General features: G+C 39.6%; 2 protein-coding genes across 10 annotated transcripts in view; one reads left to right on the top strand and one right to left on the bottom strand.

Annotated features, from left to right (window-relative positions):
- GSDME (gasdermin E) overlaps window positions 1–17,701 on the bottom strand; it is a 99,177-nt gene that overhangs the window by 11,229 nt on the left and 70,247 nt on the right. Inside the window, exons 11-13 of one of the 4 annotated variants that reach the window (XR_009462621.1) lie at window positions 13,354–13,485; window positions 13,173–13,258; window positions 9,654–10,612 (exon numbers count right to left, since the gene is read on the bottom strand). The exons of 1 other annotated variant lie outside the window; for it this stretch is intronic. Coding sequence is in view for 2 of the 3 variants with exons in the window: in XM_059728917.1 (XP_059584900.1) it covers window positions 13,372–13,485 (114 nt within the window). In the remaining variant the exon portion in view is untranslated. Of the gene's footprint in view, window positions 1–9,653; window positions 10,613–13,172; window positions 13,259–13,353; window positions 13,486–17,701 lie in introns of those variants that run through there. 2 more of the 4 variants (XM_059728917.1, XM_059728921.1) reach the window with 2 other exon arrangements.
- PALS2 (protein associated with LIN7 2, MAGUK p55 family member) overlaps window positions 1–17,701 on the top strand; it is a 108,313-nt gene that overhangs the window by 66,891 nt on the left and 23,721 nt on the right. For 5 of the 6 annotated variants that reach the window (XM_019497835.2, XM_014603184.3, XM_019497832.2 and 2 more), the window contains exons 4-9: window positions 7,074–7,226; window positions 8,441–8,668; window positions 12,725–12,856; window positions 15,694–15,793; window positions 16,414–16,482; window positions 17,064–17,225. In XM_019497835.2, the coding sequence (XP_019353380.1) occupies window positions 7,074–7,226; window positions 8,441–8,668; window positions 12,725–12,856; window positions 15,694–15,793; window positions 16,414–16,482; window positions 17,064–17,225 (844 nt within the window). The remainder of the gene's footprint in view (window positions 1–7,073; window positions 7,227–8,440; window positions 8,669–12,724; window positions 12,857–15,693; window positions 15,794–16,413; window positions 16,483–17,063; window positions 17,226–17,701) is intronic. The other variant, XM_019497836.2, reaches the window with a different exon arrangement.

Below are 17,701 nucleotides of genomic sequence, written 5' to 3'. Positions count from 1 at the left end.
TAACTTTGCTAAGCTTAACCCAGAAAAGAGGCAGAGATGACGACTTCCTGAGCAAGTACGCTAGTCATAGAATCAGAAGTCTGAGGAGTAGAAACTGTGACTTACTGACTGACAAGTTTGAAATAAAGATCAGGTTCTGAGGTAGTGATAGGGATGGAGAAAATTGGCTCTACGTTAACTCTTACCATGCAGGAAAGAGATCTTGGGAATCGTGTAAGTAGGGCTGGAAGGTACTTTCATGAGGTTATCTAGCTCAGCTCCGTGCTCAAGGCAGAAACATCCCAGCCAAGCATCTTTTTAATCTACTCTTGAAAATTTCCTGGGATGGAGGTTCCACAACTTCTCTAGGTAGCCTGTTCCAAGGCTTCACCACCCTCAGAATCAGAAAGTTATTTCTAATATCCAACCTTAATTTCCTCCACTGCCGCAGTAGGTTGTTGCTTCTAGTCTTGTCTTTTACAACCACAGACCAACAATAGTTTATCTCGGGGTGCTCAACCTCTGGCTCACAGGCCAAATGCAGCCCAGTGGAGCCATTGCATCTAGCCCATGGGGCTCCGCATGGGTTGGGAAATGTAGTGAGGGAGCAGTGGCCATGAATAGAACTACCCTCCCCCCCTGCTAAATTCCTGAGCCCCAAGACCCATGTGCCTAGTTGGAACAGGCCAGGCCCCTTTCTCTCCTCCCGCAGGCCTGGGTTGGGGCTGAGCCATGCTCCCTTTCTTCCCATAAGGCTGGGCCACATCCCCTTTTCCCTGCAGGGCCATCCTGTGCCAGCCTTTTCCACATGTAAGGCCAGGTTGGTCTGGCTATGCCCCTTTTCCCCTCTCACATAGGCCCCAGGCCCACTCCCTTATCCTCAGGGCTGGGCCATGTCCCCTTCTACCCCATGGGGCTGGGTTGGGGCCAAGCCATGCTCCCTTCACCCCTACCTGGGTCATGTTCCTTACCCTCTCCACCTCCCTGCAGAGCCATATGAAGCTCCCTTTACCCCAGGCTGCGCTGCCCCCCACCCCTCTCTGTGGCCAGATGGTGCCTGCCATGCTGGCAGGTGCTTGTTCAGAACCACCACCCAGCCTGTGATCAGACCAGGCACTGCCCATCCATGTTGCTTTCCACTGGACTCTGCAAACTGTCCACATCCTTCTTGAAGTGTGGGACCCAGGACTGAATACAGTACTCCAGGTGAGGCCTCACCAGTAAAGTGGAACAATCACTTCCCTTGATTTGCAAGTGACACTCCTCTTAATACAAACCAGCATGCTGTTGGCTTATTTTGCAACAAGAGCACACTGGTGGGTATATTTCAGTGTATGGTATACTGTCATTCCCAGGTCCTTCCCTGTAGTACTGCAGCCTAGCCAGTCATTCCCCAGTCTGTATTTGTGTGTGCATTTTTTCTGTCAGAAATGCAGGACTTTGAATTTGTTCTTGCTGAGTCTTATCTCACTGACTGTAGACCATTTCTCCAGTCCATCCAGGTCATTCTGGATCCTAACCCTACCCTTCAGAGTGTCTTCATTACTGTCATTTCGTCCCTTAGCTTAAGTAGCGGAGGTCTTTATAGTGCTCTAAAGCAGGGGTAGGCAACTTTTTCCAGCTGTGGGCTGGAATGACCTACCCCAGAGGCTGGCAGGTGAGTGCTGGGACTTGGCTGCCCCCTCCGCAGCTTATCCGCGTGGTGTCGTGGGGAGAGTACCCACAGCTAGTGCTCCTCCCAACTGTGGCCTGGGGAGGAGTGCCTGCAGCTGGAGCTCCCTGCCACTGAAGCCCTGGGACAGATCCAGTGTTCTTGAGTCACATGTGCTTGCAGGCCAGTTAGCTGACCCCTAATCTAAAGTTGTGGAGCTCAACCTTTTAGAGCAGCAAAACCAGTCCTTCTGACTTAGCTGCACTGGGATCACCACTCCCCTCCAGTAGTGGAGTAGAGGGAGTGGGAAAGAGGAAGAAAGCTTAGCTCTGGTGAACAGCATCTGCAGTGTGAGAGTGGAAAGGGAGGAAGGGAGGGAAAGGGTACACTGCAACAGTCATATGGGAGGAGAGCAGGAGAAATCAGGGAAGCTGCAGAGGGGATCTATGGCTTAGTGTAGGGCTGTGAAGGGGACTAGTAGGGCCAAGCTGCTATTTGCTGATCCCTTATGCTGCTGGCTGGATACAGTCACTTTGGGGGCTGGATTCAGCTTACAGGCCATAAATTGAACACCATTAATCTAAAGATTCTGAACCTGCTGGTAAACAAGATGGGGGTCCCTAAAATGACATAATGGAATTTCTTTTTTCAGTTTTATTTTTAAAAAACCTAATAGGTTACACACAGACTACATTAACAATCATTATGTTTTCAAAGTTAAGCAGTGAATTCTTGCAGGACCAAGTATCTTTTTTCAGCTATTACTTATCCCCACAGCAGGGTGGGATAGGAAAAGAATCTGTCTGCTAGACCCCCTGCTTCATTTGTTGTAGCATTTGGAAGATCTACATTTAATGAGGCAAGCAACTGCAGGAGGAGAAAGGTGAATGCTGCCCTGGAGAACTGGATTCTGTGCCTGTTTCTGTCAGGATTCCTGTGTGGCATTATATAAGTTATTTAAACAAAGCTCTTTCTGTATGGTCCCCTACTGTGTGCTCCTTTTGCCTGACTTGACCCTTGGTCTCATTTGCAGACATGCTGGGTGTTTGGAGCTGCAGCTGCTGAAGTCAGTAGAAGCTGTGCTTTGAACATACAAAATGCTATGTAATGTCCATTACTTAAAAAATAAAAATAAAAATAAAGAAGTAATGGAAATCTTAGGTTAGCCACCTAAAATTAGCATATGCTTTTGATCTAAATCAAGCGCAGTTTCTCCTGTGCTTACCCCCAAACAGGTCTCCTCCATTTCACTTCCACCGCCACGCAGTCTCCTTCCTGCTTCCTCCTACTGCCTGAGCCACCCATCCCCACCTGGGGCCGGTGGTGGCTTAGCTCTGGCTTTAGCCCTGAGCTTACCACAGGCCCTGACCAGTACTCAAAAAAAAAAAAACCCTGGAGGGAAGAGAGGACCTCATCTTGGATTTGAGTAAATAATGGTGATTAATGAGAAAATAAAATACTGACTAGCTACATAGGAAGTGAGTATTGTTCACTGAGTGCGTTAAATGAGGCAGGGGTCCTATAGAAAAATATCATTTGATTTTGTAATGAAATACCATATCATGTAAAGTCACAAAAAGGTTAGCTTAAGGTCACATGGGAAACTTATAGAGAGGTTGGCTCTTTAATCTTAATGTTCTTTAACATAGTTTATGCTTAGTATAAATTATAAATCATTATATATGAGAACTATATTTAACAGTCTAGCCAAACATAAATGTTAAATATCATGCTAATGTCTGTGGAATAAATATTTTCAATATTTCTCCTCAGATATAAAATACAGAATAAGGAAACTAATTTTACAACTTATTCTCTCAGGCACTAGATTTTTTTTTTTTTTTAAAGCAAAACACTTAGCTTTTATGGAAGTGTTTTGCTTTAAAAATTATGTTGACAAGGAGCTATATGAGGCATTTTTCATAGTGACTTGCACAGATAATTTTTGCTGTTAGTAAGACAATATTGGCTACTGCTGAAGATTTGAAGTATCTACGCTGTCTTCTGGTCAGATCTTAATTTATAGTACTTTGTTCTGCCACATAGTTACAGCCCTTTGGATGCCCTTAGAGATCTGTCTGCATGTCTAGATTTTTGCATGGTCCTCTGATTGTGTCAGAGCCATTTCACTGTTACATTCTCTCTCTCTCTCTCTTGCATATCAGTAGAGACTTGTCTTTATTTAAAAGTAAGATCATAATCAGTAATGTTATTGAGAGAAGACCAGGTCAAATTATAATGTTTTGAATTTTGTTCTGAGCATTCACAGGCTTTGATCATCCTCACACTTACAAGAGTGCGTTCCGGATTCAGTGGTACTAAGTGCTGTCTCTTGTATGTATGAGTTAAATTCCTGAAATTCATTGTCCCAGTGGAGTGAAACTGGAAAGATGTTATTATATAGGAGAAGGCAAACCCTAATAACTTGGACTACTTATGAAAGGCTTTTGAAAGCGAGAATAAAAAAACCTTGAATTTGACCCTGTACTCAACAGTAATGAGAATAGAGCACTGTTCTGATAGGCTGCTAAGTGCCTGTTCCTGAGCAGTTGGTCTTCTCAATTTTGAACTAGCTATATGTTTTTAAAAAAGCAAAATTTTGTCTAGGTGCAGAGAATTACTAGAGTGAAGCCTGAAGGCTTTGAATACATGGATTGGTTGGTTGAATCAGAATCTTACAAAAGGGCTGAATCTTATTGTTACCCAAGCTGACTTGGAAATTAATTTCTCCCTGGCCATATCCATTGGATATTCAAAAGCCTGAGGAGTCTGGGAGAACAAATGAGGCTGTGGATTGCTTTTACAATCCAAGACATTTCATAGCTTGATCTGCTGCTGACAAAGTAGAGAGTTCTTTATATTCATCGCCAGTTATCTCAAATTTTGCAAGGAAGTACACCAGTGACTATGGATGTATAACCATGGTCTGTCACCAAGATTCTCTAGTGGTTTTCAGTACTGTGTGTTATGCATTAGCTTAATTGAGTGCGGTCCTGTAAACTAGTGTAGACTCATAAGTTTCTTCATTAGCGTGAACAGAAATGGTGGGTGTAACTGGAATACTTCTCTAATACAAGCTGAACTCTGGCGTGCTTTACTAGACTGGGGCATTTTCTTTCTCAGCAAAAGTTGTTTCACAATTGTAGGTGGGTAGTGTATTTTTCTATGACTTGAGGTTCTCAGTTGAAGGTAGTATTATACTTGCCCAGCAGTACTTTTATGACTTTGGTTTATGTGAATAAGATAAAAGAAATTTTGTGACTAAAATACACATATCTGGCTCATAACTGCTGCTCGTGGTTGAAATAGTCATGATTAGGTATGAAAATATGCAAGGCATGGAGGAATCTCTTTTGAGACACAAAGGCATCTTGTAAGGACATGGTAGGACTCTTCAGTTTAACACAAATGATCTTCAGAGAGTAGTAGATTTCTAGGGCAGGAGTCTGCAACATATGGCACTCAGAGTGGCAGGGGCTTGCATGTAGTGGGGAAGCTTTGCATGCACTGTGATCAGGCTGTGAGGAGGGGCTTTGCATGTGCCACGCCATAGGTGGGTGGTGGTAGGAGAGGGGTCCTTGCCCATGTGGCAGGGAGAAGTAGAAGTGGCAGTGGCAGCAGCGGTTCAGGTCAGAAGCACTGCCCCCTCCAGGACCTGAGCTAGGTTGATCTGGCCCATGGTTCCAAAACCTCACCGACCACTGGCTATGACTGGATGAGAAATACTGGAAATGTCCTGATGGTGAGTCTAACCTGACTTGTTTGTAGTATAGATGAGTCAAAATTTGCGGGTTCTGTGGAGACAGATTATAATTTGTTTAATTCTGGAAATACAAAATAACCTCTTTGCTTAAGGTATTTGGCAGGGGGTTCATTTGCCCTTTTGTTCTGGTTAAATTATTTAGGTAATAAGAAAGCGGAAGTGCCACTACTATGTGTTTGTTTTCTAATTTGTTGAATAGGCAGCCTTGTTTGCAGTCTTTATGCAAGTGCCAAGAACTAAATTGGTATCAATAACCAAGGGTAGCCCTTTCAAGTTAGGGATGAAACATATCAACAGAAATGTTATACTGTGCTAAGTATGTTGCCTGTGGGAGGTAGACAACATGACTTTTGACTGCCAGTATGGCACCCTTTGCAACATGTAATTAGTCAATTAAAAATAGAGGTAAGACAAATTACTTGTTTTAAGGTTATTTTTGTCTAATCTGTCAATTGATGCTACATTGTAGGCGTTATTATAGCTGTCTTAAAATATGCAAGTGCACAAAAAGTGAAATAATTCACTAGCTATCTCAAATGTAAAATTTAGCAAGAGATTTGGTTTAAATTAATTTTTCTTCCATAGATATCTAATGATTTTGTATATACAATATAATTTACAACTGAGTGGATGCAGAGCAGTGATTGTTTTTTAAGAACAGATTTAAAGAATATTTAAGGTAGGAAATGCACAGGGTGAAGAAACCCAAACAACCTCAACTCTCTATTTAGTAATAATATGCAATAATAATGATAAAATTCTGGAAAGGAGATTTTTTTCAGTGAAAGATACCATAGAACTATAAATGTAAAATCTTTGGAAGATGATAATTGGGTGTGTTTAAGTATGTGGACTGACCAAAAAAACCCTGTTACCTGAAATGTTCAAGTATCTGTTTTAAGCCAGTTGGATATTCTTTCAATTTGCATTCATCTCAAATTGTACATGGCACTAAAATTCTGTCTTGGTGTTTTTTGTAAATATGAGGCATGTATTTTCCAAAAATGCCAGAAATGTATATACTTACAATAACTGTATTTGCTTGCATACAAAACACACTTTTTCCCCGAAATCAGCTGCTGGAAATTGGAGTGTGGGTTATAATCAAGGAAATACAGTAACAGCATTTTCTGCCACTTAAGACTGCCAGGAGAAAGTGAAAGTAAATTTTCAGGTGCTTCATGCAGGGCTGTTAGCTGTGGACACTTTCTCTTTTGTCTCCAGCAGAAGCTGTCAAGGAACGATCTTTTATTTCTTCATTCTGTCTTTCAAAAACAAAGTAGGCATTTTATTTTGGGGTGTGTTGTATATGATCAAATACTATATCTAGCATTTACAGTTACTATTTATCATGCATTTTATGCAGTAAATTTTATTGTAATTATGCAATGATGAGCAATCTTAGAGTTTGGAGTTTTATTAATTTTGGTTTCACCTGAGCCTCCCATGTGACTAGTCTTATATTTGCTTGCATGTTTTTATAATGGGGGCCACATAATTACATATATATTGTTAGATCATATAAATTAGTGTTACTATATTCAAGGAAAAGTAAGGATTGTAAACATACTCACCTGGAGTATGCTGTTTCAAGGTTTTGGTGTTGAAAAACAGTTGAAAGATTAATGCTTTTTATAGGTACTTAGTAGTAAAAATACTTTTTTTGTTTTTAATTTATAGTCACTCTTGGAAGCCCATGATATTGTGGCGTCAAAGTGTTATGATTCCCCTCCTTCTAGCCCAGAAATGAATAATTCTTCAGCGAATAACCAACTAGTACCAGTAGATGCCATTCGTATACTTGGTATTCACAAAAGAGCAGGGGAGCCACTGGTGAGTAAGTAACTGTAAATAAGTACTCCTGTCTTTCATGTCAATTAAAGTTTTAGACACAGATTTGTTTGAATCACTTACTAGAGTTTGACAGTTGCCTCGGGTACATTCTCTTGCCAGGAAGGCTGCTCTTTGCTCCTTTTCGCACCTTGTACCTCACAGCAGAGGGGCTGCCTACAGGTGATGCCACTGCTGGCATCAGCTGGAAGCAGTGGTGTCACAGAGACAGCCCCCAGCCATCTGCAAGGATGATGAGGCATGCTCTTCTCACTCTTGCCACCCCCACAGACAGCTGGGGACTATGCTTTGACAGCTTCTAGTGCCCTGCTCCACTGAACAGCTGTTGAACAGCTGATTGACCACCGTAGCCAGCATAGCTGCACCTTTGGTCACCATGGTGGCTGTTAGAGCCACCTTGCTAATCAACTGAACAGAGCAGCTCTACTTCTTGCAAGCTGTCAGGGAACCAGCCACTCTGCCTCCCTTCTTCCCCCTGGAGCACTATTTTTTTATATTGCTATGTGTAACTGTGCATACATTACATGTAGCACTATAAGAAATTAGTGCTACAAAGAAGTTCCTGTTTCAAACAGGAACTATCACACTGTTTGTCATTTTATAATGCTACAAACAGCCTGAACATGTGAATGTAACTTTTATAGCACTATAGGGTATATATAGCCCTATAAAAGTTACTTGTGTCTAAGGCCTAAAAGTATTTTGAATATATTGAATTTCCTTTACTGTTTTTGCTCCTACTTTTTAGTCACTTGATCCTTTATAATTGTATTGTATAATCTCAGATAGAAATATTAATCAAGCTAGAGATGCTGTAGTAGTAGACACCTATTTGCAGACATAACTATTCCATCATACTTCTCTCTTAAAGGGTAAATGATAACCTAATATCTAGGTAGGGTAGTATGCTAGTGTAATTAATATGAAGAGACCTGTTTGGCCTTAAGAAATGACAAAACTTAGTTCATTTACATCATGCTTAAGTACCAATACCCTGGATGAAGAGCACATGCTGCTTTTTTCTTTTACTTGATGTGTTGTCAATATGTTAGCAACTTCCTGTGGACACTATTAAAGTTAACATTATACTTAAGTAAGTGGGGATACATCACAGTTTATTGAGCTAACTGTAGGTAAATAGCAAAATGATAATTAAATGCAAACAAACTCATGGTATCATTCAATATTTCCTTTAGGGGGTTACATTTAGGGTAGAAAATAATGATCTGGTAATAGCGCGAATCCTTCATGGTGGAATGATAGATCGACAAGGTCTTCTGCATGTAGGTGACATCATTAAAGAGGTCAATGGCCATGAAGTTGGAAATAATCCAAAAGAATTGCAAGAACTACTGAAAAATATTAGTGGTAGTGTCACACTGAAAATCCTGCCCAGCTATAGAGATACTGTTATTCCTCAACAGGTCAGTATCACATTTTCAGTGTTTTTTGTAGAACACTTTTTCATTGATGTTGTTTCTAAGGTATATGTCTACTGTAATGAAGAGTTGGACAAAGGGGTTTACTTTATTTGGTTTGCTTGCTTTGTGCCTTTGATAGCAGTCTGAATACAATCATTTAACTTTTTCATTCTATAGTTTATCACTTCCCTCTATTTGTGTAGAAGCAACAGCTGAAGCATGTATATATCTGTAACTACCATATTTACTCAAATATAAGACAAGTCACCCTCCACCTCCATCAGCATGGGAAAAAGTATCTCATCTTTATATTTGCATATAAAGTAGAAAGGGGAGCAGGCAGTTGCTGGGTCAGGGCTAGAATCAGACCCACAGCAGCCTTCTTCCCCCACCCCTCTGCTTCCCCTTTTCAGCTTATGCTCTCTCACCCACCCCCTTTCTATCAGTTACAGCTCAGCTCCAACTCAGGCTAGGGTCTTCCTGGGCACAGAGCACATGGAAACTCCTTCCCCTGCCCGGCCAATCAGCAGCGCTGGCACTGGTGCATGGCCATTCAGGGGCTGAGTTTCCATGTGCCCTGCTCTGTGATGGAGTAGCCTGACCAGCATCTCATGGTAAGAGGGAAGGGGAAGAAGTAATGACTAGGGAGTTGGGGGAAGAAGAGGCAGAAACTGGGGGGAGCAGAGGAGAAGAGGCAGAATTAGTAGTGGGAGGGACAGGCTGTGGTGGGAGGGGCAGGTGCCAGGGAGGTCAGGAAGGCTACAGAGAGAAGTGATTGGGGCAGAGAGGAAGGGGACCATGTGACACCACCTCCCACCCTCCCCTGCCAGCCACTGCTTTCCCTGATATAGCATTGGTCAGGCGGGAGGGAGGAATTCAAGACAACCCTCCAATTCTTAGATTCTGTACCTGGAAAATGATAACAAATTTATAAATTTTCCAAATATAGAATCTAGTTATTGGGGGTCATCTTATATTCCGGGTCATCTTCTGTTTGAGTAAATATGGTGTCTTTAAGTGATCGGGTTTCAACTTGTGCATTTTTTTCTTTTAAAAATGTTAGACATAGAAGATATGGTGTAACATAGATTTTCTGTAGAACTGGTTGAAATTTTGAAAAAAGTCCATTTTAAAATGCAACTGAAGGTTCATGGCAAATTTTGGACCAAATTTGTTAAGACAATGTTGTTTGTTTGTTTTTGTAGCCATTTATTCAATATTGTTTTCTCAACATAAAAAATAGAGTTTTTCTTTTTTTGTAATTGCACCATTTTTGCCCTTTTCTTCTTTTGGAGCAGTTGGGAGTAAAAAAGAAATATTGCGGAGAATATGGAGAATGTCAGTCACTGGTAACATAGATAACTGGTCTTAATGCTAATAATTGTGCTTCTTAAAGAGCATTTTGCCTCAAGTACTAACACTGACCAATCAAGTCAGGTTCGTATAATCGGAATGTAATTATACGGAACCTGCTGAGTTTGCACTTGAGTTGTTATGGATTAACTTTTATTGAGAAACCTAGCGCAGAGAATGTATTCAGTCATGTAATTTTCTATTTTCTTTTCTATATAAATAATATTTGGCCTTTAAAGTTTTGTTCTGGAAACTTGTGTCCATTTTGTATGTTCTCATCATATGTCTTCTTTAATCCCTTTTATCACTTCATAATCTGTAAAGATTTAGACTTTTAAGACAGTTCCACTTAACAGTGGAGTAGGTTCACTACTTTCTCATGAGTTTGCAGCTGGTTTTGTATTAACAGTGGAGAAGGTTCACCACTTCCTCATGAGTTCATAGCTGGTTCTGTATGTCATTTTTTCAGTCATTCAAGTTGGACTTTATTACCCCTGTCTTCTAAAATTTGTCATCTTCATGATTCTGTAAGGTGGATAGTAAGAATAGTCCTTTGCACTTCGAAAATGTAATTTGCTAGAAGATGCCAGCTACCTGAAATAGATAAGTAAGGAGTGTTAGCTTCATTTTGCAGCTGGAGGAAGTGAAGTACAGAGAAGTTAAAGCCCTGTTCTGCCTACCAAGTCTCAGGACCATAGTCTCTTCTTTTCCCAAAGGTGCATATCTTGCTCGGTAGAGTGATACTATCCAGGTGGGGACATGGCTATCCCTTTCATTAGTTGGCAGCCTTGTGCACTTCCATGGGAGGTACGTAGGTATTGTTCATTCCCTCGGGGCACAACAAAACCTTAGGTGCCTTTGTCATATTGGGTTCCAGCTGACCAAGAGGGAAAACATCTACCAGAACCAGTGCAAGACAGCGTTGACTTTGTAAAGTAAAGCAAAGGAGTTGTGATGGCCACCATCTCTTGTCCATTAACCTAAAAGCAAAAGCACTTGCCCAGAAAATGAGAGACTTGGGTTCTAGGCTTTGTCCTATCAGTCTCGGAGGGTTGTGACCTACGTCTCCCACTTCCCAGAACAGTGTCCAAACTACTGTGGCTTAGGCAAGGCAAAAAACATTTCTTACTTCTCTTCAATTTGTTGTCACTAGGCAGCCAAGACTCAAAAGATCTATGGCAACAGGTAAGCAAGCAAGAGGAGCCGCCCAGTACTTTGGAAAGGACGTAATCCTTGGTTCTGGATGTTGTTCTCTGCTCCAGCGTAGTTCTATGGATTTTGCATTACATAGTCATTGGATGCTGTGGGTCCAACTACCTATCTTCTAGAATCAAAACTTCCATACTTGAGCAGTTATAGAGGGGCTAGGCAAGACCAACTACAAACCTCAGATGTAGAGTGAAAAATGCTTTAGTGAAACTTGGATGTTCTTTTGTTGCTAGTGGATGGAGGACAATGTTGTAATTCAGTCTTGTTTATAAATGACATACCAGTGTGCTGCCTGAGAGAGTGTCCTGGAGAATACAGTAAAATGGCTAAAGGTTTGGTAAGAGTTAGATGCTAACAGGGTAGTGATGAGGTACTGCAGTTCTGCCACCAGCCTCCTTGGCTTGGGTAGTTTCACAAATAATAAATGTTCCTTTGATATAGAAAAATTGGTAAGACCATTTTTTCAGACCATTATTCATTTTGAAACCTACTCCATTTGCAAAGTGTCTGCTATCCCATTCAGTTAGGTGTCATCTGCAAATACCTCCTCCCAGTTTGATATCAGTTGTTAGCTATTCTTTGAGCACAGTTTATCCAACGAGTTATGTACCCACCTTTGTAGTAGTTTTATTTGGTTTATATTTCTTTAGCTTGTTAAAGATAATGTCAAGGGGACAAAAAAGCTTTATGCAAGTCAGTATATCACATGCACAGTTGTCAACCCATCTACCAGGCCTGCTATTTCATCCTAAATGGAAATCAGGTTGGTTAAGCATGACTTGCTCTTGACAAATCCTTACTGGTTGTTTCTTATCACCTTGTATTCCTCTAATTACAAATCAGTTGTTTGCTATACTCCAGTATCTTTCCAAGTGTCAATGTTAGACTGACCAATCTAGATACCATTTTTAAAGATGGGCACTAAATTTACCTTTTTCCAGCCTTGTGGGACCTCACCTGACATCCATGAGTACCCAAAGATAATATTGACTACAAATTCTTCAGCCAATTCCTTGAGTGCATTATGGTGAATCTCATCAGGCCCTGCTGATTTTCAAGCATGTACCTTATCTGAGTAATCTCTGTATTGTTCTTTGTCTACCTTAGACTTAGTTTCTCTTCCTTTGTCCTTGACATCTGATAGCTCACCTTTCTTATTAGTTTCAAGTTAGCATATCAATACAAGTTCAGTTTTGAATATTGAAATAAGTGTTTTTTCATCCCAGTTGACTTTTTTTTTTTTTCATGGCTTGAAAAAAATTATAGCGGGTTTTTGGTATTGCAATTTAGCTGAATACTCTCCAGGTTGGTTTATCCATGAGCCACAGTGTTCTTTAAATCTGCTCAAATGGCTTGTATTTTACTTGCTGAAGGCAAGCATAGCCATTAATGAAATGTAGTATGCCTGTAGCAAAGATACTGATTTGACAAATGAAGTAATAAGACTGTTTTTCAGTAGCTGGTTTTTCTGCATTTACAATTTACCTTCTGTTTCAGGTATTTGTGAAGTGTCATTTTGATTACAATCCATTCAATGACAACCTGATCCCATGCAAAGAAGCAGGTTTGACGTTTTCTAAAGGAGAGATTCTTCAGATTGTAAACCGAGAGGATCCAAATTGGTGGCAGGTTGGTAAAATGCTGGTAGCTTCACTAGCTACATTTTTTTTTTTAAAGCAGTAGTTTTACATTAATTCAATTATTTAGGCTTTTATGAAGAAATATTCATCTTGTACTGCATACTTTAATCACAAAATCATTTTGGAAAAAATATACCAGTCAGTCTTATGCTTCAGTATTGTATATAATCACCTTATTCTTTTTTATAGTACTATTTGTTTGTCTTCATAATTATGTTAGCTTCCAAACATCAGTTGAAGATGGATAATTTCCAGCAATAGAGTATTAAATTATAGGATGCCTGTATTGAATATAGTAAGCCTACCTTTGACAGTGAATGTGGAAGTCCTTCCTTACTGCCAGCTGTTCTGAAAAAGCTAGTTCTTCCACTTCCAAAACATTCTTTAGTGCCTGTGAGGTGCCACATATGTGTGCATTGATATTCAGTAATGTTTGAAATGTTAAACAGTTTATTCAGTTTAGGATATCACAGATATGATCAGTACCTTTTACAGAGAGTCCACTTAGCACCTGTTCCCTCTAAGCCAGTGCTTGCCAACCAGTGGATCTCGGAGCCTCTTGTGGTAGATCTTGGAGCCTCTTAGAGTCGATCCAAGGCTGGGGTGGGGGCTGAGTGCCTGTGTGAATGCACGTGCATGCCTCAGCCCGGCAAGTTGGTTCAAAGGGGAGGGAAGGAGTGGGGGCTAGATTGGGGCCCCCGCAGTCAGGGACAGTGCCACAGAGGCAGGAGCAGGGGTAAGTTGAGTGAGGTCCTGGCTGGGTAGGACTTACCTGCTGGGAAGGGGTGCCCCCAAATAATTTTTTCTCCCTCTGCCTCGATCTGCCCCCCACCTTCCCTCCCCACAGACTTACCTGCTGGGTGGGGGAAGCGGATGGCAGCGGCGCATGGTAGATCTTGGGTTGCTTTTAAGTAGGTGATTTTTTTTTAAATCACCTTTTGGCATTTAAAAAGGTTGGAGACCACTGCTCTAAGCACTGTACAGTTTCAAGCCCTATGGAAATGTTAATCATCACCAGCACCCTTGCAAGGTTAAGTGAGTTGATTTTTACCCCTGCTGAAGAAATCTACTTATTCAAAACATGCTGCAAATCAGTAGTGGAGTTAGAACTACAGTTTTGAAGGTCTTGATTTATAGTTCCAGCTCAAATTATAAAACTTTTTGCTTTTCCTTCTGTATAAGGAGTGGCCAGTTGGACATAATTCACTTAATGCTCTATAGTGTTTATAGTATTTGAGTGTGCCAGAAGACTATCAAAGCAAAGGTTTTTAATGGCTAAATTATACTTATAATAAGCTACAGAAATAAAAGTGTACACAAAAATGAACAAAATAACTCCTGCTACCCAAGTCAGTTAAGTTGCAGAAATTAAGGGCTTTGAACCTCCTTTAATAGACCAGACATTCAGCTTGCATTCTATCTCCTGTCTGTATTTTCAAGCTCATACAAATGGCAATTTATAGGAGCCCAGACAAAATAAATTAAGCTTTCTTACACAAGCCCCTATTAGAAGGTTACTGTTTTTCACTCTATTGCTGACCTCATGAGCAAGGATGTGGTATATTGCAAGTATTAACTAGCAGATATACCAAAGTAGACATTAAATTTCTTCAGCCAGAGACCAGACCATCCAGTATGTCTTGACTGGACAAAGAAAGACCTTAACTTCATTTAATATAGTTACTAATAAGATGTAAATATAACACAGTCAAATTTTATAAAATTCCTTTCAAAAGACCTACCTAGCTGCTGTCAGGGGACCAAAACTACAAATTGTGAACTTTTGTGTTTTAGACTTGTTGCCAGTTTGATGTTTTGCCTTGCATTGATTTCTGTAGTGAATATCTGAATTTTAAATCTTCATAACCAGTAAGCGTGTTTGGTTTATGAAACTTGGATATGGTAATTAACTTATAAAAGCAGCAGACTGTTCAAAGATGTTAGTACTTGACAAGATGGTTAGGCATGAGGAAAATACAACAATACGTTTATGAAATTATAAAAGAAAGAAATAAAACCAGTAGTTTGTATTTAAAATCATATCTAACATAAAGAATCTCAATTCCAGCAAGTATGTAGGATAAGTGCACATGTATGGCAAAGCACCTAAAAAGTTACACCATATTTTAAACAAAGTATGTTTAATTTTGTTAAATATTTTGAGCCTAAAATATACTGAGGACACGGGAGAGAGTACAGATTTTCAGCAAAGGTCCTTTTTTTTTGGCTGAACTAATAAACCTCTGGAGATTTATTAAGAGGTAAACAGTATATATACTTTCCTCATCAAGAAGCAGTTGTCTCTTTTTGCTTTTACTGTTTCTCTGTTTTTGTTTTTTCTTGAATTTAAGATATTTAGATAGACAACAGAAGTAAAACCCCGTTGTGTTTCTGGGAAGAAAATCATTTTACTCCTGCAGTTAGAGTGGCCAAGGTCTGGAACGGGCTCCCAAGGGAGGTGGTGCTCTCCCCTACCCTGGGGGTCTTCAAGAGGAGGTTAGATGAGTATCTAGCTGGGGTCATCTAGACCCAGCACTCTTTCCTGCTTATGCAGGGGGTCGGACTCAATGATCTATTGAGGTCCCTTCCGACCCTAACATCTATGAATCTATGCATGTTGAATTTGCATCTCCAAATGATGACCACAAATTCATCAATATACAGAGTTAAGAAATCCAAGCTTAATAGTGTGATAAAGGAGTTATATTTTCAGGAAATCATCTTTCAGGATGAACATCTGAGGGAAAACTTCCTACTTTGTTGGTTTACAGGACTAAGGTTTAAAATATTTGTGAAAGGATTTATAGCTTATTAATTTCTTTCCAGGCTAGCCATGTCAAAGAAGGAGGAAGTGCAGGCCTCATTCCTAGCCAGTTCTTGGAAGAGAAGAGGAAGGCATTTGTTAGAAGGGACTGGGACAATTCAGGTAAGGCTTGATGCACATACAGTTCTCTGTGAATCATGCTCTTTCCTTTTTTTCTTACGTAGATGCATTCTAAAAGAAGGTCTGTATATGATTTCAGTCCAGAAAGTGATTGCTAATTATTTTGGGCATCTTTATATCTTGACCTTGACTGGAAGATCAAGGATCAAAATGTATATTAACTCTTTATAGATATCTGAGTTTTTGTTTACGACCTGCTGGTAAATTAAGTAGAAAAGATAGGAAAATCAGCCATGGTGTGCCCATTTTATTGTTGTTTTTTACGTTGCTTTTGAAATTGCATATAAATAATTCCTGACAACTATATGTTCTTTGATTATTTTTATAAATTTTGTTTTCTGGTAGCTTAATGCAGAACATTTACTTTTATGTGCCCTATTAAATCACATAATGTATATAAAATGTTAGGGTAGTATTTAGTCTCTTCGCAGAAGTACATGTTTTGTTTCTGGTTTTAAAAAATAATTTGCAGTGATCCTTTAAAATATGAGTGTAGATGTAATTCCAACATTTATATTGAATAAGCCACTATGAAAAGATATTTAACAAGAAGTTACAACATTTTAAGAGCTTCTAGTACTATTGCCTTTGCTTATTTTCAGGCCCTTTTTGTGGGACAATAGGTAGTAAAAAAAAGAAAAAGATGATGTACCTCACAACCAGAAATGCAGGTACTTTTTCCCTTTTTCTTTACTTTTAGCTCCAGTGTTATAATGGGCAGTCCAGAATTTTGTAAAATTTCTGCATCTGCATTTTAAATTTAGTTTAATCTGCAGTGCTCAGTATCATGCTAAAGCATTTCTGTTATAGCAGAAGGTTCTCAGATAAAATAGGCAATCTTGGTTTGCAGGTAGTTCAGAAACTTGTAGGTATATAACTTTTGAGTTTTTAAGTCATGATCTCAAAGGAAAAGTATTGGTGTTGAGACATGCATCAGAAGACCGAATAAAGGCTCAAAGGGTATTTCTATAAAAATTTTAGGACAGCAGTTAGTACTGCCAAGTTGTGATAATTATCTAAATGTCCTAAAAAAACCTCTGCTGAAGAATTTCTGTTTTAAAAGTTTACTGTGACTGAAGGAATCTGCTGTGTTCCTATTTCTGTTAACACAGGAATATTATGCTCAAAATACCAGACTTGAATTTTTTTTCAAAGTAATAGGTGATATGAGCATACAGAACAGAATTGCTGAAGTTTTCAATATATATAATAATGACTTGAACTGTATTTTGTTAATTTTTTTTCTGTGTAGAATTTGACCGCCATGAAATCCAGATTTATGAAGAGGTAGCCAAAATGCCTCCTTTTCAGAGGAAGACGTTGGTCTTAATAGGGGCCCAGGGAGTTGGTCGAAGAAGCTTGAAAAATAGGTTTATAGTATTGAATCCTACTAGGTTTGGAACTACAGTGCCATGTAAGTTGTCAGCACTCCCATTATAAGATCCTATTTCCAGAAACTGATGACTCATCTAGAAAACCTACTCTAATCTGAACCATATCCCAGTATCTCAGTTTGGAAGTAACGAGGGTTCAGTTTTATGCTAGTATATTTAATTTTCTCTAATCAGTCTTTCCAATGAATTGGAACAGCAAAACTTTGTCTGCTTATGCTGAGGAAATAATTTCCAATACATACATTTGGCAATATTACTCCAGTATATATGTCTTGTGTTTTCTAGAATGTCAATCATCTTCAATGGCTGAGTGATTCTAAAAGTTCCTCAAATAATAATAATGAACACTTAGAGTTCACAGGCAAAATTTCACTATTTTTTCCAAATGCCCAATTTATTTTTGCGAAGTTCTTTTGAAATTTAATATGTAGATTTAACCCCAGAGACTCTAATGGCAGTATCATAGGGTAGAAATAGACATTGTCTAACAAAGTGG

Source organism: Alligator mississippiensis, chromosome 5, assembly GCF_030867095.1.
Source record: "Alligator mississippiensis isolate rAllMis1 chromosome 5, rAllMis1, whole genome shotgun sequence".
Lineage (NCBI taxonomy): Eukaryota > Metazoa > Chordata > Crocodylia > Alligatoridae > Alligator > Alligator mississippiensis.
The sequence above is the reverse complement of the archived record's forward strand: the minus strand, read 5'-3'. Positions and strand labels throughout refer to the sequence as shown.